This window comes from Salvia splendens, chromosome 15 (assembly GCF_004379255.2).
Source record: "Salvia splendens isolate huo1 chromosome 15, SspV2, whole genome shotgun sequence".
NCBI classification, from domain to species: Eukaryota; Viridiplantae; Streptophyta; class Magnoliopsida; order Lamiales; family Lamiaceae; genus Salvia; species Salvia splendens.
Window position 1 is genome coordinate 19,692,833 of NC_056046.1, and position 27,295 is coordinate 19,720,127.

Below are 27,295 nucleotides of genomic sequence, written 5' to 3' on the forward strand. Positions count from 1 at the left end.
CGATCTCACATTAACAACTTTCAAGTTCCACAACGACTCATTATTCCATCATCGCATCATCTATCACTATTGTCTTACCACCACCACAATCAATACAAAATTAAGAAGTGACTCATCAAAATCTCAATGTATTCATCATTTTAATAGTGATTCATGTAAGATGTGATTTTTAATTTTTATAAAGAATTAATTATGAACAATGTCAAAATAATGACACAAACACAAGTTTTAATTCAAATTGATTGATTTATTTTTGTTTATGTTGTGGTTGATCGAGGTGAAAGGCTTATTTTCAACTATTATTGAAGAAAACTATGAAATGTTGAAGATTTTATATGATTCTAAAACTAAGAAGAAAAAAATATCTAAAATTTAAAATTATTTTATAGAGAAAAAATTTGATTACAAGAGATTATTTTTTAAAGTTTTTAGGCTCAAATAGTCCGATGGGTTAGCTCGAAACCCGACAAGTTAGGGTTATGGCTGAAAATTTATGACCCGAAAAAAATCATAACCCCGAATAACCCACACCCAAATAGCCCGAACCCGAACGGGTTAGTCCGAATGACATCTCTATTTAAGTATTATTAAAACTAATTACCTATCTTATTTTAAGTCTTAGGGTAACATTGGAGATGATCTTATTAACGATCGAATATGAAATCATATGAGAAGGTATGATTTTGATAAACACAGTACTAAAATATAAAAAATGTGTAAGATAAACAAGTTGAATTTACATCGCATTATTTGACAAAATTGAATTGTCTATGGCCATAAACAACTTGAATTTACAATTTGCACAATTGCACAATAGAAAGGAAAACAACCAACACTTGTGGCTGTGGAGCCATCACTATATGGACAACAAAGAGAACTGCGTCAGCCAATAAGATTTCGAGGAAATCTTTCTCTTTCCAGGTCACGCACTTTTCTCAGCCTCTCATCTTATTAATTCCATAATCAATTGAAAAGATAAAAATAAGCAAAGCCCACTTCAGTTCTTGATTCTCTGCAAAAATCTGTAACTCCCACCCTCTCAATTTCCTACCCAAGATCATTTTTTTTGGAGAATGTGTTTCTGGGTTTGCTGAGAATCAAGAAATCAATTTGTAAAAATGGCAACTTTTTCAATTTTCAGTTCTACTTTACCTGAGCTCATATTTCTCTCTCCTCACAACTCAACAAAAAGACTCAAGCTTTTTCTCTCTAGAGCCGGGCCCAGAAGCAATGCAAAGATTCTTGGAAGAATCAGAGCTATTCAGAGAGAAGACTCTGTTCTTGAAGCGAGGGACAGAGAATTGGCGGCAAAATTGAACGGTAGTGTTAATGGGAATTACAGTAGCAGAAATGGCTCAGTTGGTAGCTATGGAAACGAAAGTGTGAAATCTGAGAGTGAGAATGGGAGTTTAGCTAGATATGTGAATGGGAATGGGAATGGAAATGGGAGTGTTGGGAGTGGAAATGCAGTGTTGGAAGCTGTGGAAATGGAGGAGGTGGTTAGTGAGAAGAAGAGTGTGGAGGAGATTGGGCAAGAGGAGGCCTGGTTTAAGCAAGGCGGGGGCGATCAAGTCGAGGTAGATTTTGTTGTGTTTGTATTGTGCTATGCTCTGATATGTGGTGTATTTTGATTATACCAAAATTGGAGCCAATTTGAGTTGGTAATGTTGCAAATCTTTTGATTGAAAGGTATTAAGTTGATAATTGTTGTGTATGTTAGTTTGCCTGCTGCAAGTTTAATCTTAGTCGAATTCGGGCTTGTTTCTTTGGTGTGTTTCAGAAAACTTTAATGGCATTGATTTGAATTTCGCGTTTGTTTTCTTTATAATGTAAACATCACGCTTATGTGGAGGCCTATTTTGTGTTTTTGGAAAATCGTGTAATCTTTAAGTTGAGGTAGATGGAGTTAGTTGAGGGCGATTTCCGGTGGTGATTCTTGTGAAGTTCAAATGAGAATGGTATGGTCATTGTTTAATGGTAGTCTTATGGTATGAAAAATTTCAAGTTTTATGTGGTTTGGTCATTGTTTAATGGTAATCTTATGGTATAACAGTAGAGTGTGATTGGATGATAGTGTGTGTATTCATGAATGAAAATAACAATGGTTTTTAAGGGTAATTGGGTTTTAGTTAGCTATTCATTTAAGACACTGTTTACAATGTTGTGGAAAGTATATGCATTGTCCTCAATAGGCTTATTTATATGTTCAAGATTGTTTGTTCTCATACAGGTGTCTGTTGCTCCTGGTGGCCGTTGGAGCCGATTTAAAACCTATTCTACGATTCAGAGGACTCTCGAGATTTGGGGATTTGTTCTCACTTTTATCTTCAGGGTTTGGTTAAACAATCAGAAGTTTTCATATAAAGGTTAGCCACTCTATTTGACCACTATTAAACGAAAATACTTCAAGTCGCAGTTTCCATTTTCGAGTTCTGTTTTTTCTTCACCTATTTCATTTGTTGATTTATCTTGCAAAATGCATTCACGTAGGTGGAATGACGGAGCAGAAAAGGGTCCAGAGACGAAAGGTTCTCGCAAAGTGGTTGAAAGAAAATATTTTGAGACTTGGTCCTACTTTCATCAAGATTGGCCAACAATTCTCCACGAGAGTAGACATTCTCGCCCAAGAATACGTTGATCAACTATCTGAGCTTCAAGTACGTTCTTTTATGAACAGCCCTAAGTTGAAACTTTGCCATCTTGAGCTCTTCGCCTTTTCTTACTTTCTACAAATACGGTTCGTTTGCAATCATTTCATAATTCACAGAAAGTAATAAACTAAGATTCCAAGTGTTGCAGGACCAAGTTCCTCCTTTTCCTTCAGAAACTGCAGTAGCAATAGTCGAGGAAGAACTTGGGGCTCCTGTGAATGATATATTCGAAAGATTCGACCACGAGCCAATTGCTGCTGCAAGTCTTGGTATACTTGATTCACCTGGAATCTCTAGATTGAATATTCTTTTCATTAGCCTAAAGTATACGTATAATAGTATGATTGATCGGGTTGCCTTGCTTATGCGCAGGACAAGTCCATCGTGCTCGACTCAAGGGAGAAGAGCTTGTCGTGAAAGTACAAAGACCTGGTCTTAAAGATCTGTTCGATATTGACCTAAAAAATCTGAGGGTAGCTAAAACATTCTATTGAGTTTTGTCATCTTCTGTCTTTTTTTTTCAATAAAACTTGATAATGGCCACTTTTTCTTATACGATATTTTCTCGTTTTCAAATCTCAAGGTTATAGCCGAATATCTTCAGAAGATCGATCCAAAATCTGATGGTGCAAAAAGGGATTGGGTCTCTATCTATGATGAATGTGCAAATGTGTTATATCAGGTGAATGGTTGCTTCTTTGAGATCATAACTCATATTTGTATGAGAATTGTTGGTTGATTGAACATTTCCTTATAAATTGCAGGAGATTGACTACACAAAAGAAGCTTCTAATGCTGAACAATTTGCAACAAACTTCAAAGATATGGACTATGTCAAAGTCCCTAGTATTTATTGGGAATACACTACTCCACAGGTATTGACCTTCCAAAATAATCGAAGTTTAGCCATCCAAAATGTAGATTTCTAATGTCGGAAATGACTTTCCCATGTCCGGCAGGTTCTGACAATGGAGTACGTACCGGGAATCAAAATAAACCGGACACAAGCCCTGGACCAGTTAGGGGTGGACCGAAAGAGGTTTGTTCGAGTTTATTCTGTTCAAATAGCTCTTGAACTTCGGAAATAGTAGTCATATTTTCAAAAATTGGTTTGATTTCGGATTGTTAATTTTTTATGATTTCTAGGTTGGGTAGATACGCAGTTGAATCTTACTTGGAGCAGATATTATCCCATGGCTTTTTCCACGCTGATCCTGTAAGTGGTTAATCGTAGGTTTGACTGTACCGTTATTGAATTAAGTTAGATACTTATGTAACTAAGAATCAGTCTTTCCACTGATATGATGTGTGGAGATATGATTGTAACGACCCTTCCTAATCCTGTCATTGGTTTTGAGATAATGAACCTGTTATCGTAATGTGAAAACTATCTCGTTTTAGACTGACAATACGAGTCCATGCAGCATCCTGGAAACATTGCTGTGGATGATTTCAATGGTGGAAGATTGATCTTCTATGACTTTGGAATGATGGGGAGGTACATTTCCCTTGTTTCAAGTGGTCGATTTTATTGTTTTTTGTGTAGTAATTATTGTGTTACGTCTTTGTAGCATAAGCCGAAATATCAGAGAAGGCTTACTTGAAGTCTTTTATGGAGTGTATGAGAAAGATCCCGAAAAGGTTCTTCAAGCGATGGTACAAATGGGAGTTCTAGTCCCAACGGGAGATATGACAGCTGTGAGACGGACGGCTCAGTTCTTCCTCAACAGGTTTAAAAGCACGAACCTTTTGCAAGTTCTGTGCAAAAGAGAGAAAAAAATGAAGATTTTCTGATGTTATATGACTTAAGCTGAGAAGTGAAATTGTGCAGCTTTGAAGAACGCCTCGTAGCACAAAGAAAGGAAAGAGAATTGGCGAAACAGGAGCTTGGATTCAAGAAGCCACTGAGCAAAGAGGAAGCCAGCGAGAAGAAAAAGCAGCGCCTTGCTGCAATCGGTAATTTGGCATACCTATCGACCTCTGATGCCATGTTGCTTCTAAAACTTTGTTTTCGGTCTTGTTTGCGGGTGTGTCGGTGCAATACTTAGTTTTCGTTCCCTGCTAATTTCTGTCTGAAACGTCGATCTTTTGTGTACACTTGGATTGTTAGGAAACCTCTCAAAACACAATGCATTTTTCTTTGTACACAGGTGAAGATTTGTTGGCCATTGCTGCAGACCAGCCTTTCCGATTTCCTGCCACTTTCACCTTCGTCGTTAGAGCCTTTTCAGGTACGTTGCTTTGTCCCAAAATGTTTAACTGACTATAGCAGCTAGCCATTGTGCTTACTGAAGTTTACATGCACCAGTACTGGATGGCATTGGCAAGGGACTCGACCCTCGATTTGACATCACTGAGATTGCCAAACCGTGAGTTCGATTCTTGAAATCTCCGTGAGTCTCAATAATCAAGAAACTAATGCGTATAACTCGCACATTGCAGCTATGCTCTAGAATTACTGAAGTTTCGCGAAGCTGGTGTGGAAGTTGTAGTAAAGGCAAGTTTTTGGAACACAGTTCGTTACATTTGGTTCGAAGATGCATAATTTATAACTTGCACTGTGATATTTCAGGACTTCCGGAAGAGATGGGATAGACAGTCCAGTGCAGTCTTCAATTTGTTTAGGCAGGCTGATAGAGTCGAGAAGCTCGCTGAAATAATCCAAAGGCTGGTGAGCTACACGCACCATATCATGAAAACTGAATATAGTTGCTAAGAAAACAGCTTCCATGCTTTCGTGTTTTTGTGTCTGTAGGAGCAAGGAGACCTCAAGCTTCGAGTAAGAACCCTAGAGTCCGAGAGGGCGTTCCAACGTGTTGCCACTGTTCAAAACACGATTGGCAGTGTAAGTTCATTTTTCTCTCACATTCGACCCTTTCAAAGATCATTACTTGGAGATGTGCTCATGTTTCCTCCAACTATCGAAACCTCATTGCTCGTTAATCTGCAGGCGATTGCTGCAGGAAGCTTAGTTAACCTCGCCACGATCCTACACCTCAACTCAATCCAGGTATGTCTTCAATAAGTTAGCACGCGTCTCCTAAACTCAAAATCCCATATCTTACTCTACATTGCTTAAAAACGCTGCTCATTTCCATGTCATAAGATGCCTGCAAACATCGCGTACATCATCTGCGCCTACTTCAGCCTCAAGGTCCTCATCGGCTTGGTGAAGGTCAAGAAATTCGACCAAAGAGAGAGGCTCATCACCGGAACTGCATAATTGAGCGGTTAGCACCATTTCTTTCCACATCTAAAACTTATGGCTCTTCTTGAAATTTGAATTCACACATCAAGATTAGTTGTTCGTTCCTCTCAATCATCTGAACTTCCTACGACGTTGCTCTGTTGCAGATTCAGAGAGGACGTTGCTGACTCGAAACCATAAAGATTGGCACAAAGTTGAGAACATTTCTGATGGTGGTCTTCCTTTCTGGTGCTACATTTGGTGGATGTTAATCATCGATTCTCGACTTGAACCTGTCCTAACTCGCCACGTGACCAGTCGGGATTCGAAATGTGGTGCAGACCTCACTACTAACTACGCCTTCTTGAGTCTCAAGAGTCCATTTTGGCTCTAAATTTTTGTTCCGGTTTTGCAGTGTGTGTATATATTACTATTACTATTATTATTACTACTACTGTTACTGTATAGTGTCTTAACCAGATTGAGGCTACAACTTGTATATTGCAAAATAGTGTGCTAAATTTCTCTAATATTTCAGATGGTTTTCTTGTTCTTTATTTGTTTACTACAATTATGTAGCAACGACCGACCATTGCTTTATTTGTTTCAAAATGATGTTTGGAATGGGCTATGAATTCTACAAATGGAATTTTGGTTCATACACTATTAACTTTTCTAATAAGTTTGACATTTCTCACGGAGTGGTAAAAAAAACATAAACTTTGGCGACGGCTAGTTTTTCCGTCAACAGGTCAAAAGGCGGCCCCGACTAGATCACATGACATTTTTAATTCTTGTTATCTCTACTTCTCTTCACGTTGTATATGATGTGAAACCTCTAAGCTTAAAATTAAATTTATTAAGAAACAAAATAGTTAGGGATGTCAATCGGGCCAGCCCATAGGGTTGCGGGTCAATCGGGTGCTGACTAATCGGGTTGTGAATTCTTTCGGGTTGTAAAAGTTCAACCCTAACCCTAAAAGCTCGGGTTTCTGGCTAGCCCAATAAGATTAACATGCGATCAATCCAATAAATAATTATGAAAATTAGTTATATTCATAAAATGTAAAATATTTCATTATGATAAATTTGAGATATATGGTCAAACTCAATCATAAACATGATCAAATACTAATATTTGAGATATTTCGTGAAATTTTAATGTATGTTTTAGAAATTTAAATATTTTTTAAGTGAATTTGAAGTTTTAATTTATTTATCAATTATTATATTAATAAAAATTCAATATATAATTTGTATATTTAATATAAAATTGAAAGTAATTTTTTTAGTTATTTATATTATAAAATTAATCAATAAAGTGTCGAATTAGGAGTAAAAAATAAAATAATAGAAAATTTATCGGGTTTTCGGGCCAGCCCATCGAGTTTTCGGGTCTGGCCCTAACGGGTCGCGGGTTAATCGGGTACGGGCTAATCGGGTTAGAAATTTACAGCCCTAACCCTATAAATTTGGCGGGCTACATTGACATCCCTAAAAATAGTATATCAGCCATTTCCTCAAATACGCAGAGCTAACCTCCAAAGCTTCAAACTATGATTTGTCAGGAAAATTCTTAGTTTTATCAAAAAAGCTAGGTAAGGAAACGGCGTCGGGAAAATTCTTAGTTTTATTAAAAAAGCTAGGTAAGGAAACAACGTCGTAAAGTTTTAAATTTCTAGTGTGCACACGTAGGCTTTACGATTGTCCACATAGGTCATATTTTGCAGTAAAATTTTAAAATTGAGTCGGGCTAGGAAACTAACACTGTCTACCTTAGAGTTCATGGGAAAAATAGCATTTTTGGGAAAGTTAATGATTTTAGAGACTAAAATCCCCACTGTAATTGATATACGCTGTTAGCTATAGGGATGTCAATGTAGCCCATAACCCGTGGCCTGACCCGAATAGTCCGTCAAATTTATAGGGTCAGGGCTGGAAATTTCTAGCCCGATAAAATCAAAACCCGATTAGCTCGCACCCGATTAACACGCAACCCGTTAGGGCCAGACCCGAAAACCCGATGGGCTGGCCCGAAAACCCGATAAAATTTCTATTATTCTCTTTTTTTTACTCCTAATTCGACACTCCATTGATTAATTTTAACTAAAAAATAACTTTCAATTTTATATTAAATATACAAATTATATATTGAATTTTTATTAATATAATAATTGATAAATAAATTTAAAACTTCAAAAAAATATTTAAATTTCTAAAACATGCATTAAAATTCCACGAAATATCCCAAATATTAGTATTTTATGATGTTTATGATTGAGTTTAAGCATATATCTCAAATATATCATAATTAAATGTTTTACATTGTATAATATTAGTAAGTTTAATCATTAGTTATTGGATTGATCACATGTTAATATTATCGGTAACAACCCGATTAACCCGCTGGGCTAGCCTGAAACCCGAGCTTTTAGGGTTAGGATTGAACTTTTATAACCCGAAAGAAATCACAACCCGATTAGCCCGCACCCGATTGACTCATAACCCGAGTAAGGTTGGCCCAAAACCCGACGGGCCGGCCCGATTGACATTCCTAGTTAGCTATATTTCTCTAGAACAAAAGGATTTATCCTCGGAAATAGTTTCTGTTTTTAGGAACCCAAGGAAGTACCAAACATGCCCTTAGTCTCTTACTTCCTCCGTCATTTTAAAGATGACCCACTCTCCTTTTTTATTTGTCTCAATCAAGATGATTCATTGTTAAAAATAAAAACACTTTTATTTCTATTTTATTTACTTCTCGTACTTTATTCTCTTCACTTAATAAACAAAATAAAACTATATAAAATTTCATACCACTCAAAAACGGAAGATGACAAAATTTCATGCCACTCAACAAAAAGGAGTATTACTTTATTAGTTTTTCAATTTACTCCCTTTTATCTTTATGCTTTATTTTCTTTCATATTTTTCTTTATACTTTATTTTCTTTCACATTTTACTCTTCTTACTTTAATCCTTTCATTCGGTAAAGCAGTACTACTACTAGTAAATGTTTTTTCTTTTAAAATTTGGTATCTAAAACGAATTACTACCACTTAGCAAAAGTATTATTCACATGTGTTCACTAAGAACATCTCCAATAGCAATAGCTCAGTTATAGCCCAGCCACAAACTCCTCCTGTCACATCATCCGCACTAAAACTCCTTCTACCACATCATCAGGACAAACAACTGGACAAGCAATAGCCCAGTCATAATAAACAAAATTATAAAAATAACAATAACACAAAATACGGAATTCAACTTACGACACAGATACAGGAAAATACAATAATTTCATTTAAATTAAAAAAAAGTACATTAAAAAATTACAAAATTACAAAAAAAAAACTAACGACGTGCAGTCCTCCACGCCCACAACTCTTCAATTAAATCCTTTTGGAGTCGAATATGAGCTTCCACTTGGCGCATGTCAGCATGTGCTTGGAGGCGGCCGGCTTATCGTGAGGTACCCCACTTCGTACGCTGGGGGTGGCCACGCCGTGGCTTGAACCGGCTTCATTATCGTCGTTGTCCCAACTAGTCAGTTGTACACCTTCATCTTCGACAATCATGTTGTGCATGATAATACATGCATACATTATATCACCAATGCAGTCGACATGCCACAAACGCGTTGGACCCCTAATTGCCGCCCATCGAGACTGGAGCACACCAAATGCGCGCTCCACGTCCTTGCGCGCCGACTCCTACCGTTCCGCAAAGTAGGCCCTCCTCTCATCTGATGCGCATCTGATCGTCTTCACAAAGACGAGCCACCTAGGATATATCTCATCCGCCAAGTAGTAGCCCATATAATGCTGGTTCCCGTTGGCGACAAAACTGATGGTCGGACCGACGCCCTGGCACTGCTCGTTGAAAAGGGGCGACGAGTTGAGGACGTTGAGGTCGTTGTTCGACCCGGCTACCCCAAAATATGCATGCCAAATCCACAGCCGGTAATCAGCTACGGCCTCGAGGATCATCGTGGGATTCTTTCCCTTGTAGCCGGCCGTGTAGAACCATTTCCAGGCAGCAGGGCAGTTCCACTCCCAATGCATACAATCTATGTTGCCTAACATACCTGGGAACCCATGCTTCGCCCCGTGCATCTGCATCAGCTCCTGGCAGTCTTCGGGGGTAGGGCTTCAAAGGTACTGATCACCGAATTTTTCAACCACGCCCTGACAGAAATACTTCATACATTCAAGGACAGTCGACTCGCCGATGTGGAGGTACTCGTCCCACATGTCTGTCGCGCCACCGTATGCCAACTGTCTGATTGCCGAAGTGCACTTTTGAATAGGTGTGTGGCCGGGTCTGCCAGCCGCATCGTGCCTAAAGCGGAAACACAGATATTGACGCTCCAAAGCGTCAACAATACACATAAATAGGGTCTTGCTCATCCTAAAATGCCGCCTGAAAATGTTGGCGTTAAACCGCGGCTCCAGTGCGAAGTAGTCGTCAAATAGTCGCTGATGTGCAGCTACGTGATCCCGATCAATCACTGCTCGGCGGTGGACAATTGGTCGAGGTCGAGGTACCGCCGGCTGCAAGGCCCGTTGTATCAGTCGGTCAATCTCTCGAGACGTATAGGCCTCCAACTGTTCGTTCAAACGCCGTTCGAACTCCTCAGCAACCCCACCACTACCACCACTACTACCACTCGCGTTACTCATTTCGCGTTGTTGATCTTATACAAAAATTAAGATAGAGAGAAAACTCGTTAAAACAAGTGGTGCAAATGAAAATGACGTGTAGATTGCGTATATACAGTGTTTCGAAAATTAGATAAAAAAAATCTCGTTCACCGATCTGGAGCCTGCAATGGCGGCCAGGAGATCGGTGAGCGCATCACCGAGCGCTCAGAAATCGGCGTGCGCTCGCCGTTTTTCTCGCCGATTTGACGCTCGCTGGCTGCAATGGTTCGGCGAGCGGACCGGCGAGCGCCAAGAATCGGCTAGCCGGTGTGCTCGTCGCTATTGGAGATGCTCTAATCTGACGCTTATGATTACGAATGAGAATTTGAACACTCTCGATAGGATTGAATATGTTTGCTGCATCCATGTCTGTTTAATTTACTTTTTGAGCAACTTAACTTGCTATTCAGCTTACTGCCGACCTGACCTGCCTCCTCTCTCGAAAAGGTATGACGTTTGCGTTCTGTTTTTTGGGATGATTGGAAGGTATCGAAATCCATTTGCCTTTGCTGAATAATTAAGCTAGTTTTTGCCCGATTCCTCTGAATTTGTCCAATTTTTTTTAGTTTCATCTTCATAATCTTGAGAATCTGCAATTCAGAAGTGCTTAACGGCTAACGCCAATTCGCCATTTTTTTTTCGTGCTGACCTCAAATATATGGTTTTTATGCCAATTTTTCTCGATTTTGCAGTATTGTAAAATACTGAAATGCGTATACGTATACTTCATTCGTAGATTTGGTTGAGGTGAGTAGAAAATAATCTGAAGCCATTTTTCGAGGTTTTATGTTGAAATTTTAGGTAAAACTTGATTTATTTTACTCAAACAGTTATGCAGGATTATTGTTGCTCACCTTCTTCAAATCCTGTGAAGCTGCTAGAAGAGGCCACTGCAGTTCAATTATCCTTGTTCTTTGTTTTAGTGTTTAAATTTCAAATTTCCAATTTACTAGGCTGTTGAGGGTTGGATTTCATGTTTCTAGGTTGCAGAGATAAAGGCTAATGCCGAAGCTGATGCACACTTTCCTTTTCAAATCTCGTCTCTTCCATAATCACGGTGTTAGCTTCCGTAAACCACTTGTTCGTTACGTTGCTTCTTCCTCAACTCCACACCTAAATGCAAAAAACTCTATTCTGTTGGACTACCTCCTTGAAATTCTCCACGGGCTATTCACGCGCCAAATCTCTTGAAAGGCCTCAAGAAGTCGTTTCTTTCTTCAAAGGTCTTGGCCTTTCTGATGCTCGTGTCCAGTCCATAGCCCGTGCTGTCCCCAGTATTCTTTTTGCTGATGTTGAGAAGACTCTGAAACCAAAAGTCAGGCTGTTTCAAGAACTCGGCCTGTCTACTCTCATTAAGAAGGTGCTTGTTAGTGATGGGAGATATAGAAGTGAAGAGCAAGTTAACGGTGATTTGCTGCGTGTGCTGACTAGGTGCAGTACGATTTTCTACATGACTAGTCGATTGGAGGCCAATATTGTTTATTTGGAGAGCTGTGGGATTGTTGGGTCGCAGCACTAGGCTCTTTACTATGCCTGTGGAGAAACTCAAAGAACTTGTTTCAAGAGCAGCGGGGATGAATCTTGATACGGGTTCGCGAATGTTGGCTCATGCTATTGGCGTTCTTGGCTGTTCAAGCGCTTGTTCAGCAGCCCAATCTGTTGTCGTTGAGCATAAAAGAGAGAGTGAGTCCTGGAGATACTCAAGTTGAGAAGGCTCGTGAGTAAGGATCTGAGGTTGATCACCACAATGTCCCTGGAAATTCTATGACAAGTATATTATCTATTGTTGGCTTATAATGGCAAATTTCTGGATACCTCCTGAATAGGAGAGGCGACCATCTCGTTGGGATGCTGTTGCTGAGCTATGTAGGAACGCCCCCGGGACTCTTTGAGCAGTCGATTGTCAAGAAATCAACAGCATTGTCTTCTCCTTGGCGTCCAGTTCCATGGTTCGTGTATTGTGTTGCACGTTCTGGGGAGCACATTTGCGTTGGTGGAATTTGGTGTAGATGGAATACACATTTCATATCCTCATGACTACAAAACAACCTGTTTTTTTTTGTGGTTTTACGACAGGGAAAACTTGCAACTGCTATTGAGTTGAGATGTGTCAATTTGTCTTTATTTAGACATGTCTACTTATATGATTCTCTATTTATTTATTACTATGTCCCTATTTTTTATGAATGAGTATATTAGATTCGACCAACATCAAACTTTCGTTTTGTTAGGCCATCCACAACGCACTCCCTTAACCATCCCTTAAAACACTATTTGCGGGCCCGCTGTTCTTTTTTACTCTATCCTTTAACTAAGAGTATCCACTATAAGGCGGACACTCTAATAGTCCCGCACCATTTTTTGTCCACAACCCCAACTTTTTTGTCCATAGCCCCAAAAATTTATTTCCGCCACTATGGTGGACACTTCCAATAGCCTCAAAATTTTATAACCAATTATAATCAATTATAACAAAAAACGTGTATTAAAAAAATTCCTTCTTCCTTCTCCCTTCTCCCCATCTCTCAAAAAATTGTCGAAAATTAAAAAAAAAATTCAAGGGGGCGGTCGGCGCGCCGACCGCCGCCCTGCCCCGGACCGGCGCGTCCTCTCCCCGCTTTCGCCGAATGGCCGTCCGCCCCCCGTTTCTCGTCCACCCCGGGGCGGACATCGCCTACACTATAGTTCGCCCCGCGACTATCCATAATGGATACCCTAAGGGACGGAACCTGCAACCCTCCGTCCATTAACCGTCCCTTAAATTACTATTCATTCAATTTCATTTTTTTATTTTTTTCCAACAAATTCAATTAATAAAAAACACACTTCATTAACAATAAAATAACATTACAACATAAAATTCGTAAAAAATTAAAAAAAACATAAATAAAAATCCTAAAAAAATTAAAACTACATAATTTAAAACTACATAATTTAATTTCCTCCGTCAAAGTTTTCTCAAATGTGCTCAATTAGATCCTCTTGGAGTTGGGCGTGGGCGCTAGAGTCGCATGTCCTTGACCGAATAGACAACCGTTCTTGTATAGACGGATGCACTCCACTTCGCGGCGGACTACTTGCGGTTGAGCTTCCGGGGAATTCGGGGTCGAACCAATTTCCTGCCTCGGGTCCTTCGTCTTGGACAACCATGTTGTGCAAGATTATGCACGCATACATGATGTAGACCATGCTCTCCATGAACCACGTACGGGCTGGGGCTTTGATGATGTTGAAGCGCGCTTGGAGAACCCCGAACGCCATCTCCACATCTTTGCGACCAGCCTCCTGCTTCTGCGCAAAAAGAGCCTGCTTTGGGTTCACATGCCTGCTGCACGTCTTCACGAAGGTTGGCCACTTCGGGTAGATGCCGTCGGCGAGATAGTATCTCATTTTGTAAAGGCGGTTGTTGGCGACGAAGTTGATGGCCGGCGCTTTACCATCCAAAACTTCAGTGAAGAGGTCGGATTAGTGGAGCACGTTTATGTCGTTGTTCGACCCGGGAACCCCGAAGTACGCGTGCCAGATCCATAGCCGGTAGTCGACAACGGCCTTGAGTATAACGGTTGGGTGGGTGCCTTTGTGGCCGCTCGTGTAGGACCCCCTCCACGCCACCGGGCAATTCTTCCATTGCCAGTGCATGCAATCGACGCTGCCAAGCATCCCGGGGAACCCGTGCACTTGTTCGTGCAGGTCGAGCAGGAACTGGCAATCTGTCGTGCTTGCCTTCCGGAGAAATTCATCGGTGAAGGCTGCCCGGACGCCTTTGCAGAATTGGAGCAAGCGCATTCGCCCAGTGCTGTCTCCAATGTGGAGGTATTCGTCGAAGATGTCGGCCGCCTGTCCAGTCGCAAGCTGACGGATTGCTGCAGTACATTTTTCCAGCGTCGTGTGGCTGGGACGGCCGACCGCGTCGAACCCTTCCCGGAAGAACTCTTCCCGAGCTGCCAAAGTATTCGCGATGTGGAGAAATAGCGGTTTTCCCATGCGGAAACGGCGACGAAAGTAGGTATCTCCCCAAACCGTGTTATCGCAGAAGTAGTAGCGTACTATCCTTGCGGTGGCTTCCTCCCGGTTACGATGGATGTACGTCCGGGAGCGTCGTTGGGGCGGCGCGGCTTCCTCCGCCTCCCGACGTCGATCTTCTTCAAGTGAATGTTCCATTATTTGACGCATTTGCTCAAAAGGATCCATTAGTTTGATTAAATTTGGAAGAAAAACAGAGTTGGTTTGAGATGAAAATTGGAGTGGAAATAGAGAGGATTTGGGAGGAATAGATGTGTGTTTGTGTGTGAAATGAGTATGAAATATGAGTATTTATAGAGTAAAAAAATTAAAAAAATTGAAAAACGGCTATAAAACGGTAACATTACCGTTTGGATTTAAAATTTTTTTTATATTTAAATTCAAAATTTAAAAAAAAATGAATTATTGCGTCAACGTGACGAATCCCACTCGCGGGCCAACGAGTGGGCGTCACGCATGGCTTGGGAGCTCGCCACGTGGCGAGACGTCGAGTTACGCGTCTCGGAGGGACGGAACGCGGGTCGGGATGGCGACGGACTGGGGACGGGACGGAGCGCTGTAACGCGTCTCGTCGTCGTCCCGTTCCTCCGTGACGGAACGCGGGACACCCGCGTGACGCGTTGCTGGTGCCCTTAGATGCAAAATTCAAAATAAAACTCACCCCGTCTCACAGAGGACACGACATTTTTAGTTGAACAAGTATTTTAATGCACAATTAGTAAAGTACGAGAGGGGGCACAAGAAGAAAAAATCCTTAAAATTTTTTAATGAACTATTTCAATAACAAGAGAAAAGTTTCCAAAATTAGAATATGCATACGATGGACTAAAAATGAATGAGTGCATACTCTTGTGGAAGGAGGGAGTACACGATTGAATCAAATGTAATCTTGATATTGTGGAGATGGACCAAAATATGTACCCCCTTCATCTCATTCAAAGATATCCAAATTCTTGAGTGACGTGGAATTTTAGGAGAAATTGTTAGGTGGAGTAAGTAAAGAGAAAAAATATAGTAGTTGAATATTTTAACGAGGAGAGAGAGATTCATTTCTAAATATAGAAAGTGGACATCTTGAGTATGATAAATTAAAAGAAATGGACATCTTAAATAAGACAGTGGAGTAGTAATCAAATGCTGAACTTTTGAAAAAAAAAATAACTGGACAAAGAGATAAAATTATACTATATGACCTTTAGTCGATATATATAATTAACAAATAATTTTAGATGGTTAAAATGTTAGTCTAGTCTTTTCAATTTTAATATTTGCATTTTCGAAAAATCTCCACTTCACCCTATATCATGGCATTTAAAATTAATGGAGTAATACTAATTTGGAATTTCTATATTAACAAAATAAAATTAGCCCTAAATGTAAAAAAGAGGAATTTTTCGTTTTTTAAAATAAATGGGTATTGGATACCCGATTCGTAAAATCCCGATTTTCGGGTTCGGGCAGAATCAAATTATTTTTTGGATTTTTTATGGGAGCTTAATTAGAAATTCAATGTTGAACTTGTAGTTCCGATTTCCGAATCTGTGTTTCTTCCATTTCACATTTCGCTTCAACATTAATTTATATTAATAGTAAAATAAAAAGATTAAATCTAATGACCATATAAATTTTCCGAACAAGATTATACAAATGTAATCAGATTTTATATTTCAATCCACAACTATGAAATTTACTGTAATTACTTGAATTTATCACCTTTGATCAACACGAGGTTATTTAATTGATTTTTACTTCCTTTTTAGCAATAAATTTATACTAAATTTTGAGTAAATTCGAGTAATCAAAAGCTCATTTATTTATATAGTACTAGTATTAAATTAAAAAATCCTATGCAAATATACACAGTTTTTTAGTCCATGTATTGAAATTCATATTATCAAATTTGTTCTTCAATTCTTGATTGATGTGATTCAAATTCAGCTGCGGTATTTGAATTGGGATTTGCAGCAGATGCAATCATGCAAGCGGAGCTGGCAAGCCTCATAAGCCGAACTCTACTCGTAGCGTCGAGCCGTGGTTGGACGCCGTCACACGAGAAGACGCTACATCAACTCGGCTGCCGCCACTCACTGACCCCCGTCGTCGTCGCCCGAGTCATCGACCCCTTCCTCCTCAACCAACACTCTCTCGCTTCCGGATTCTTCAATTGGGCATCCCAGCAGCCAGGCTTCTCCCACACCTCCGACACCTACCAATCCCTCCTCAAATCCCTAGCCATTTCCCGCCAATTCAACTCAATCGATAAGCTTTTAAAGCAAATCAGAGCACAGAGGGTTTCCTTGCACCCCCGCGTTTATCGCTCCGTCATTACTTCTCTTGTCGCTGGGAGGAGAACTCACACGGCCTTCTCTCTCTTTCGCGATGTTGCCTCCATCGCGCCGGAGGTAGGGCCTGAAGCTTGCAATTCGCTTCTGGCCGCGCTGGCTTCTGATGGGAATGTGAAGAGTGCCCGCAATGTGTTCGATGAAATGCTTAAAAGAGGTGTTCGTCTCAGTACTATTGGTTTTGGGGTTTTTGTGTGGAGGATTTGCGGAAAGATGGAACTGGTTGAGATTCTGGGTTTGATTGATGATGTAAAAAAGGTTGATTTTTCGGGGGTTAATGGCTCGGTTGTTGCGCTGTTGGTGGTTCATGGTTTGTGCACTGAGCTTCGGGCGAATGATGCGATGTTTGCATTGGAGGAGTTGAGGAAAAGAGAATGTAAGCCTGACTTTATGGCGTATAGAGTTGTGGCTGAGACGTTGCGCCAGATGGGATGCGTGGTTGATGTGAACATGGTTTTGAAGAGGAAACGTAAGTTAGGGGTGGCACCAAGGGCCAGCGATTATCGGGAGCTTATTCTTCAGTTTGTTACAGAGAGACACTTGTGTGAAGCAAAGGACTTGGGCGATGTGATTGTGAGTGGGGATTTTCCGATTGACGGTGATGTTCTGAATGTCTTGATAGGATCTGTTTCGTCTTCTAATCCCGCATGTGCAATCTCATTTTTAAGGTTCATGCTCGAGAAAGAAAGATCACCAACTCTGCTGACAGTGATCAACTTGTGTGAAAACCTTTGTAAGCATGGAAAAGGAGAAGAGTTGGTTGTAGTATTCCAGCTCTTGTCCATGAAGGAGTACTTTAGGAACTTGGATAGTTACAACGTGATGGTTTCCTACCTTTGTAAAGTGGGAAGAGTTAAAGAAGCTTATCAGCTGCTTCAAGAGATGAAGAAAAAAGGTTTAGGACCCGACGTGTCATCTTATAATTATCTTCTTGAAGCTTGCTGCAGGGAGGATCTTGTGCGCCCTGCAAAACGGTTGTGGGATGAGATGTTTGCAATTGGTTGTTGTGGTAATTTGGAAAGTTTCAATATCCTTATCAACAAATTTTGTGAAGTAGATCAGGTCGAAGATGCTTACCACCTGTTTAACCAGATGACCATGAACGGATTGGAACCCAATGAGTCAACATACAAATCCCTCCTTCAGAGCATCTGCCGGGCGAAAAATGTTGAGTTAGCCTTTGAAATATTCAACAAGGCCATTGAACAGGACGAAGGACTTGCCAAGGCCTTACTAAATACATTTGTTCTTTGCCTCTGCAAAGAAGGTAAGATGAAACTCATTCATTTGTTACCTTTTCGGCCTCATATACATTTTATGTTCGTGTGTAAGTTAAACTACTGCAGAAAAAAAGGTGCTGAACTACTTTTCTTGGCAGGGTTTCTCCTTCCGGTTTCTCAATTGTTGCGTGAACTCACTTGTCGCATAGGATGTGTAGAATCTCATTTGACTTTTTTGAGATACTTAGCTGATGCTGGACAGCATTCCTTGGCCTGCAAGCACTTACAATGGATTGCAGATGAATCACCTGAAATGCTACATACTATTCCCCCCGAATTTGCTACATCACTCTCATCTTCGTGACTCAGATTATCAACAGTAATTGCATTACGAGCAGTTAAGCTGATGGTTCTATAATCACTGTCATGTAGCCAAAACTAGGGTTATCTATATCACAACAAACCACAGTGACAGCCTATAAGTTTTGAATTGTGAAATTTGTAATATATGTTTCATGAAATGATTTCTTTTATCATTCACCTCTGTCAAAATATTATCAGCGTACACTACTAGACTTGTTCAAGGGATTATACACAAAAAGGCCAGTTTTTGGTTTTGGATTTGTGGTGTTGCATCGAAACATCCTATTTACACTCTTTTGAACAAGAGACTAATTTGTAATTTTTGGTGCTATGACCTATATCCTCTTGATTACTTCTTTGAAGGGAGTTTAAATGTGATCATGGGGGATTTAAGGGTGAGCTCTAGCCCACTGCAGCCCTCCAAGAAAACTGTAAGTTTTTCTCTGAGTGGTAGTATTATTATCTTTCATGTTTGTGTGCTCTAATTTGTACTGACATTGCCTTTCAAATTCACTTTGTCTTGTAAGTGTAAATATATGGTACAGTCAAATGGTTACCTCTTTATTTGCAAACACTTTTCACCACATTAGCATGCTTATTATGTTGATAAACACCCTTTTTACCACGGTTATAACAACCCTTTTTTGATTATTTATAGGGCATTCTACCGGCAGGCTATGATTGATGTAGCAAATGGATAACTCATGCTGTGAATGATGAGGGCCACACTGTCCATTTATCAATCTATATCATTCCATGAAGATGAAGGCTCCAAGAATTATGATGAAGGTATGGTTTTTGCATGGGGGCTCCTCCAATGCTACACTTGGAAGGAACTGCTGGAGTCTCGTTGCGTCGATAATGGTCGTATTGGACTTTTCAGAGTACTGCGTTTAAGAGGATGCATCACAAATTGTATACTATAATCTTAGTCCACCTTGTTTGTGCTTAACAATGTAGTGAAAAAATGGACATGTTAGTTTGGATAATCAAGAACAATGTGAGATCTTGATGTAAGAAACGCAGGAAAGAAATACTTCCTCCACTCCTAATTAAGTATCCTCTTCAGCAAAAGATGTACTCCCCCCGTCTCTTAAAACTATGAACTTTTGAAACGACAGCCTGGGAAACTGGGAAACATCAAATGTCAATCTCATAAATCTGCGCCAGCTTTCTAAGTTTTCCTTCACCAGAAATACTCTCAATCAACGTGGTGAGCATTCAGAGTGTGACTCTGCATTTTGGCAAGTTGTTCCTTCACCCATCTGCACTGTATACGACGTCCTGGTTTTCTGGGACGATCAGCAAGACAGGCCTAGGCATTCCACCAATCATGAATGGAACAACACTCTCCAGGTCATTGATGAGAGTTTCTGCCTGTTTTCCACCTCCACAAGGGCAGCATGGATGCCATTTGGTTGCAGATAGGCGTGTATGAACTGAACCGTGATTACTTTGGCGAACTGATCAATAGCAGCTTTCAAGATGAGATAGGTTCGGTGAGATGTTGTCCAGATATATAGTCCTCTCCACCTTCTTTAGAAATTCATCATATCAAACACCAATATACGAATGTTATCAGGAACTCCAACAAGCACACTAGACATCAAAACATAATATTAATAATTCCCAACAAGAACTGATTACATTTAGCCTCTGCACCTCCCAAGTACTACAGTACCTACCAATGCTACGAGTGAACATATTCACCATTTCATTTAGCGCAGATCAGCAAATGCAAATCATAGTAAATCTAGCAGTACACACAACAATTCACTGTTCAACTCTTTATTTGGGAATGCTCAAACTAAGTGAGGTTTGGCCAATTGAGCTTATTTGATTGCCTTTTTAATAAAAATTATGGCATCATCTTCAACCTCTCGTCGTCGGCTTGCATGTGGTCCTGCGGATCCATCTGTATTATATTTTCAGAGACAACACGTCTCTAACAACATATGGGCAGGAGTTCCATCCGAAGATGTACGCTGCCGACGATTTGAAGGAAAAATTTGGGATGTTCCCATCCAGCAACATGTCTTGACAATAGTGGACCAGATGGGGTTTGGGGGTATGTTAAGGTGTGGTAAACCAAAAGAAATTGACCACCATCTTATCACAGCTCTGATTGAACGTTGGAGGCCAGAGACTCACACGTTTCACTTTCCAGTCGGTGAAGCGACTGTGACACTGGAAGACGTGGAGGTCTTATGGGGCCTGAAAGTTGATGGAGAGGCTCTGACAACTTACATCCCCCCGACGGACGCGGGATATTGGACGGACAGGTGTATGGATTTTCTAGGATTCATACCGGAAGCATCCGAGTTGAAGGAAATGGCTTTTAAGCAGACGAGCTTATCGCGCCAATTGAGGATTGAGCTGTCTAATGACCACGAACACTACATATATGCTCAGCGGGCTCGTATCTATTGTCTGCTATTACTTGGTGGTCTGATGATCCCCAACGCCACCGGAAATAAAATTCCGTTCTTCTGCCTACACTTTTTCATGGATATAGAACGGTGTTCTACATATAGCTGGGGTGGGGCGACGCTTGCTTGCTTGTACCACAATTTGTGTGAAGCGGCCGTTGGTCAGAGGACGGATGTAGGGGGAGCCTTAACTCTATTACAACTTTGGGCTTGGGAGAGAATCCCAAATATTAGACCGAGGATGCTAGATCCCGTGCATACAGACTATCTACCATGTGCAAGCGCGTAAGTTGTTCATTAATTGCGTTTTTAAACTTAATGTTCATCAATTTTCGTGTTCTTCGCTCATAATTTAAATTTTTTAGATGGAATGGCCCGGCGTCATATGTAAAAGCACCCGGACATTGTGTTGAAAATTTCCGAGATCAGTTCTCCATGATGCATCCTAATCAGGTACTTCATATATTTATAAAATGTTTTTGGTTTTTTGTTTTTTGTTTTTATGGAAATTATTTTGAAAAATTTGTATCACATGTAGTTTATTTGGAGGCCTTATCTCCACCGGGAGTTGCCGGAAAGTTGTGATGCCGGTCGTCCTATATGGATGTCGATCACAACGCTTATTTGTTGGAATCTGGCTGAGCCACACCTGCCACACCGAGTGTTGCGCCAATTCGGGATTGTCCAACCGTATATCCCGGATCTCCCCCGGTTCCACGGTTCTGATTTTTTGAAACAGGATCGCCGTGGAAAAGCTGGTCGGAATTGGGTTCAATGGCACGCCAATTATATACAGGAGTGGGACAACAGACACTTTACGATATGGACTGATCTGGAGGACAGTACTGAGCCTGTTGCAACGGAAGAATATATGAATTGGTTTCGCCAGATCACTGTGGTGTATTTAACCAAACCCGGCGTGCATGCTGAAGAGGGATTCCACGAAACCGCATCTTCTCATAACTTTACGGTACATTATTCATACTTAACTAAACCCTGATTACTTATTCAAATTCATATTATGATATGTACTTAACTTTGAAAAATTGTAGGTGGAGACGCTTCACAAAATACGTCACTATCTAAGTGGTCGAGCTGCGACAGGACATTTCTGTCCGGATATGGAAACCATTTCGAGGATGGTTGAAGAAGGACTGCAGATATCCGGGGAGCCTCAGCTGATGGACTACCCTCCTTCGCAGCGCTCTGCAATGGACGTGGACGTACCCATAAGGCAAAAGGCAAAACGACGAACCAAGCAGAAAACCGTCCGCGGAGAGTCGTCATCTCAGTTCGTACACGACTCCGATGACGATTTTGAGGACCCACCTCCACCGAGCTCTGCACTTCGAGGCCGTCATTCTATTAGCCATACCGGTGGTACCGGAGAAGATATTGGCCTCAGTGATGTCCCCCCTTCTCCACCGCGGTCGTCTGTGCAGGAGGATCTTGAGAACGCTGTTGTTCAAGATACTCCTCCCTCAAGGATCCCTAGATCTACATCTACTATTGGGAAGGGGATACGGCGTCTGTTTATGCGGAAACGTCGTGACGATTGAACTAATTTGAACTCTTGATATTACTGTAATTTGATATTGATGTTTTTTCATTTGATTTGAACTCATTGATTTTAAGTCTTTATGATTAAGTATTTGGATGTCTGAATTATTATTTCCTAGTAGAAATGAAAATGAAAACAGGCAAATAAAGAGATATTGGCGTTTTTGTGAATGTAAGTCTTTGTGAAAAACGCCAATGCTATTGGCGTTTTTAAGTTAGTTTATATTTTTGCCCGTTTTGTCTACGACGAATGCGGACATTCTGAACAAACACGCCATTCCCGTTGGCGTTTTTAATAAGACGCCATTCCCGTTGGCGTGTTATTTAAAAACGCCATTCCCGTTGGCGTTTTTAAGTTAGTTTATATTTTGCCCGTTTTGTCTACGACGAATGCGGACATTCTGAACAAACACGCCATTCCCGTTGGCGTTTTTAATAAGACGCCATTGCCGAGGTGCCGAGCAGGCGACCGAGATGCCGAGCCAGCGGCCGAGGTGCCGAGCAGGCGGCCGAGGTGCCGAGCAGGCGGCTGAGGTGCCGAGCAGGCGGCTGAGGCGTTTTTAATAAGACGCCATTGCCGTTGGCGTGTTATTTAAAAACACCAACGCCATTGGCGTTTTTAAGTTAGTTTTTTCGTTGCTCGTTTTTTCTACGCCGAAAGCGGACATTCTGAACAAACACGCCAGTCCCGTTGGCGTGTTTCAGTAATAACACGCCATTCACGTTGGCGTTTTAAAGTGAAAAGACGCCAATTAAGTAGGCGTCTCTTCAAACACGCCACTCACATCGGCGTGTCCTATAAAAAAACGCTCCCACAGCTAAGAGTTTTTAATCATTTCATCATTATTCAATATATAAGTACATACAAATATTACCCTATACATTAGTCCAAATCTTGCTAAATACAGAAATCCAATATTACACAATGCATACGTTCAATTGTCTCGCCTTTTCCGCGTAAAAAAGCTACGGATCCCCTTCCCGATTCTGGCGGTTGAGAGTCTAGACGGAGGAGTCTCTCGCACAACGACATTCTCTAAATCAACCCCAAAATATTCGTCTCGCACAGAAGACCGAGGTGGAGAATGTGGGACATCACTGAGACCGATGTGTTCGCCTGTACCACCAGTGTGGCTGACAGAGTGACGACCTCGAACTGCAGATCTTGGTGGAGGTGGAGGCATAAAATCGTGATCGACATCATCAGTGTGACTGACAGAATGACGACCTCGAACTGCATATCTTGGTGGAGGTGGAGGCAAAGAATCGTCAGCGGCATCATCTATCAACTGATTATCCATCCTTGGTGGAGGTGGATGCAAAAAATCGTCAGCGGCATCATCTACCAACTGAGTATCCATCCTTGAATGAGCATTCGGGCAGTTGCGCCTGTCGTGACCTGGTTGACGGCAATGTTTACATCGGCGTCGGGCTCGTGGCTGGTCAGCTTCACGGACATCCATCTGATTAGGAATCCTAGTAGTACGGTATCGACCGCGACTTTTAGGCATTAACTGAGCTCGTGAACATTGCAAAGTCCATTCAGGCACGGCCCAATAATCTTGGTGTCTGGGTGGATTGAACACCGTAGAATATTGGTGTACCCAAACACTTGTGCGGTATACGGGATCAACAAGCGACAGCATGTTGTCGTTTCTAAAACGCGCAACTGCCGCTGCATGTGAACATGGAAGTCTCCACATCTGCCACTTTTGACATTTGCAGTGCGAGTCCAAGTACTTTACCTTCCACTTATTAGCGCCCTTTCCACCAATTCGACGCTTTGTTCGAACCACATAATGCCCTGCAATTGTGTTGGGTGCTCTCACATTATGCAATTGACCTTTTGCATCATTTTTGCACACCTTTTCATGCGCCCATGGGGTAAGTGGTGTGGCACACTGTGTTGATGCAATTGACCGGTCATTGAACCATTCTATTGTCCTCCAGAATATCATATCAATGCAAGCTTTAATTGGGAGTTGTCTTGCGCCTCTCAACACATTGTTGTAAGATTCCACCATATTAGTGGAAACCTCACCCCATCTTTTGTGTTTGTCATACGCCAGATTCCATTTTTCTAACTCCACGGCATCAAGGTACTGCAAAGCCTCGTTGTTGACGTTTCGAAGTAAACGACGTCTGATCTTAAACTTGCGCTTCTTGGTAGCAATACCAATTTTCCAAACAAGTCTTTTGACCATGATACCTTTGTGATTCTGCAAAACATTCTTTCTAACATGTACCAAGCAAAATCTGTGATGACCCACATTGGGTTCTTCTTTCCATATGGGAGAATTCATTGCATCTATGATTCCCACATGCCTATCAGATATGACACATATTTCATGCTTTGCTACATGAAGTCTAATGCGTTCCATAAACCAATTCCAACTTTCTTTGGTTTCCTCATCAACAATGGCATATGCAACAGGCAAACATTTCTTATTAGCATCAAATCCAACGGCAATAAGAATTTTACCTCGACATCGTCCACGTAGATGAGTTCCATCAACCGTTAAAACTGGTTTGCATAGTTGAAAAGCCTCCACAGCTGGTCCAAAAGCCCAGAATACGTACTTGAATACCTTGTTCATACCATTGCTTAATATGTCATCGTGCATCCATTCCACAATTGTGCCAGGATTTTGTCTTTGCACTTCATTCAAATAAGCTGGTAAAACTTTGAACGACCACTCCCATCCACCGTATACAAGCTCAATCGCTGTCCTCCGAGCATACCATGCTTTCTTGTAACTAACTTTGACATGAAATCTATTTTCAATATCCGCCACAATTGCTTTTACCTTGTAGCAAGGATCGTTTTCTATCTGATGGCGAACACTCAACGCTATCATACCCGACGAAAGATTAGCGTGACCATTATAGTTACGATCCCCCATGCAAGTATGAGCAGTGCTGAACACTCTAATTTGCCAGTGTTCATCATGCTTCCTCAGTGTTGCTCGGCACTCCCACAAACATGGCGGTAAGGACTTATCTTTCGGATTTCCCTGTGGCCACTTACAAACTGCATGCCATCTCTTTCCTTTACTTTCAACAACTGTATATTGTCGGATTTTTTCCAAATGCCAATGAGTCACAGCTGCCTTCAATTCCAACTTCGTTCTAAATTTAGTATGCAAACCGACATTGGTAGGATCCTTTTCACTCCAATAATGCACACTGGGATCATCACGCTCAAAGTTTTTGGGATCAAAACTATCATATGGACCTGGTAAGGTGCGAAAGTAGTTGATTCCAGGCTGTGGGAACTGTGGAACTACTCTTCCTCCAACTGCCCTTCCACCAACTGATGTTTCTCCAACTGCTGTTTCTCCAAGTGGAATGGATGGTCTTGAAGCAACAAATTGTTCATCATCCGACGGATCACCATCTGAGTCTGTACTAACCGTGTCGGAATCTTCAGAATTATAAGGTGATTGTGGATCAAGAAAGTCGGCTTTATCAGGACCTATTATGTCCTCCACCACATCACAATTGTCACGATCCCCTAAATGCACGCCTCCAGCTTCAAAATCTTGTGTTGCAGCTAAATATGGTTCTTCGGCTCTCGTAGACGTACCAACATCAAAATCTTGTGTTGCAGCAAAATATGGTTCTTCGGCTCTCGTTGACGTACCAGCATCATAACTTATGACATGATGACTATGATGTTGAGTAATTGCCGAATACTCAACATATAATTCAATTACACCTCCAATAACCATACTCTCACTAAACATTAGTTGCATGCATACTTCTTCTAGTTGAACACCTATAAACGTGACTCCGGATCCAAAGCATATAGTACGTTTCCATATTATTTGAATATTGTTTTCATATATGCTTATCCCCATCCTTTCACAAATTTTTTCCACAAGGTCATCGTACGAAATTGTTTCATCCAACATAATGAATCCTTTAGCAAAAGGAGGATCATACGAAATAACTGCTCCGGGAATTATCTTTCCACCCCAATATAAATTGACACACCACGTCATACTATCTGCAATAATGTAAAACACAAATAAATATGTATTATTTTTACATTCATCATTATGTAGAGTCAGCCAAAAAATTGACAAAATAATTCTATTAAATACACTACAATATGTATTATCATAACAATCCATAAAATATACTATAACATATAATAGCATAACAATTGGTCAAAATATTTCCATTAAAATATATACTATCATAATAATCCATCAAAATATTAGTGTACCCATAATAATTGGTCAAACTATTATATTAATTACACTACAATATATATTATCACAACAATCAATCAAATATTGGAAGACTAATGTTTAGAAGAATGAGTCTAAAATTTGATATACTAACCGATTAGAAGGACTAATGGTTGAAAGAATTAGCCAAATTCAAAATATCCACGCTTAAATCCACCACCGGGTCGACCCGAGCGAAAGGTTTTTATGCGTTTGGGAAGGGTTTTCGCGTTTTGGGGAGGGAAAGTGTTTAGGGTCGCGATGTTGGGGGAGATCTGATAAGGATATGGTTCAACAGAAACACGCCGCTCAAATTGGCGTTTTTAAGAATAACACGCCAACCTCAGTGGCGTTTTTATTAATTAAACACGCCAACTTCATTGGCGTTTTACCTGGTATACACGCCAACTTCATTGGCGTTTTTTCCCGTCGCTGTATTTGGCGAAAATACACCTCCAATACGACGCGAAGATAAACGCCAATGAGGTTGGCGTTTTTACTAATAGAAACGCCAATGTGGTTGGCGTTTTTCCCATTTTTGGAATAGATAACAAAATGGGTACATTTACGTAATCTTTAGTG

The 27,295-nt window shown here is 40.8% G+C and overlaps 2 protein-coding genes and 1 long non-coding RNA gene across 3 annotated transcripts; all 3 read left to right on the forward strand.

Annotated features, from left to right (window-relative positions):
• The first annotated feature begins 969 nt into the window (after positions 1-969).
• Positions 970-6,395, forward strand: LOC121769190 (protein ACTIVITY OF BC1 COMPLEX KINASE 8, chloroplastic-like). Its single transcript, XM_042165916.1, has 20 exons — positions 970-1,577; positions 2,231-2,366; positions 2,491-2,657; positions 2,800-2,920; positions 3,024-3,124; positions 3,235-3,333; positions 3,416-3,526; positions 3,611-3,690; positions 3,798-3,867; positions 4,076-4,149; positions 4,223-4,381; positions 4,483-4,607; positions 4,802-4,882; positions 4,960-5,020; positions 5,094-5,148; positions 5,224-5,322; positions 5,407-5,496; positions 5,602-5,661; positions 5,758-5,881; positions 6,006-6,395. Exons 1-19 carry the CDS (start codon positions 1,119-1,121, stop codon positions 5,872-5,874), a joined length of 2,265 nt encoding a protein of 754 aa, XP_042021850.1. The 5' UTR covers positions 970-1,118; the 3' UTR covers positions 5,875-5,881; positions 6,006-6,395.
• A 4,473-nt stretch (positions 6,396-10,868) lies between these two features.
• LOC121769449 lies at positions 10,869-12,703 on the forward strand. The gene is made up of 3 exons (XR_006043560.1): positions 10,869-10,988; positions 11,234-11,288; positions 11,372-12,703. It is a non-coding gene; the product is annotated as an uncharacterized LOC121769449 (long non-coding RNA).
• A 3,718-nt stretch (positions 12,704-16,421) lies between these two features.
• Positions 16,422-19,563, forward strand: LOC121767165 (pentatricopeptide repeat-containing protein At5g14080-like). Its single transcript, XM_042163372.1, has 3 exons — positions 16,422-18,173; positions 18,285-18,920; positions 19,148-19,563. Exons 1-2 carry the CDS (start codon positions 16,541-16,543, stop codon positions 18,488-18,490), a joined length of 1,839 nt encoding a protein of 612 aa, XP_042019306.1. The 5' UTR covers positions 16,422-16,540; the 3' UTR covers positions 18,491-18,920; positions 19,148-19,563.
• The last annotated feature ends 7,732 nt before the right edge of the window (positions 19,564-27,295 follow it).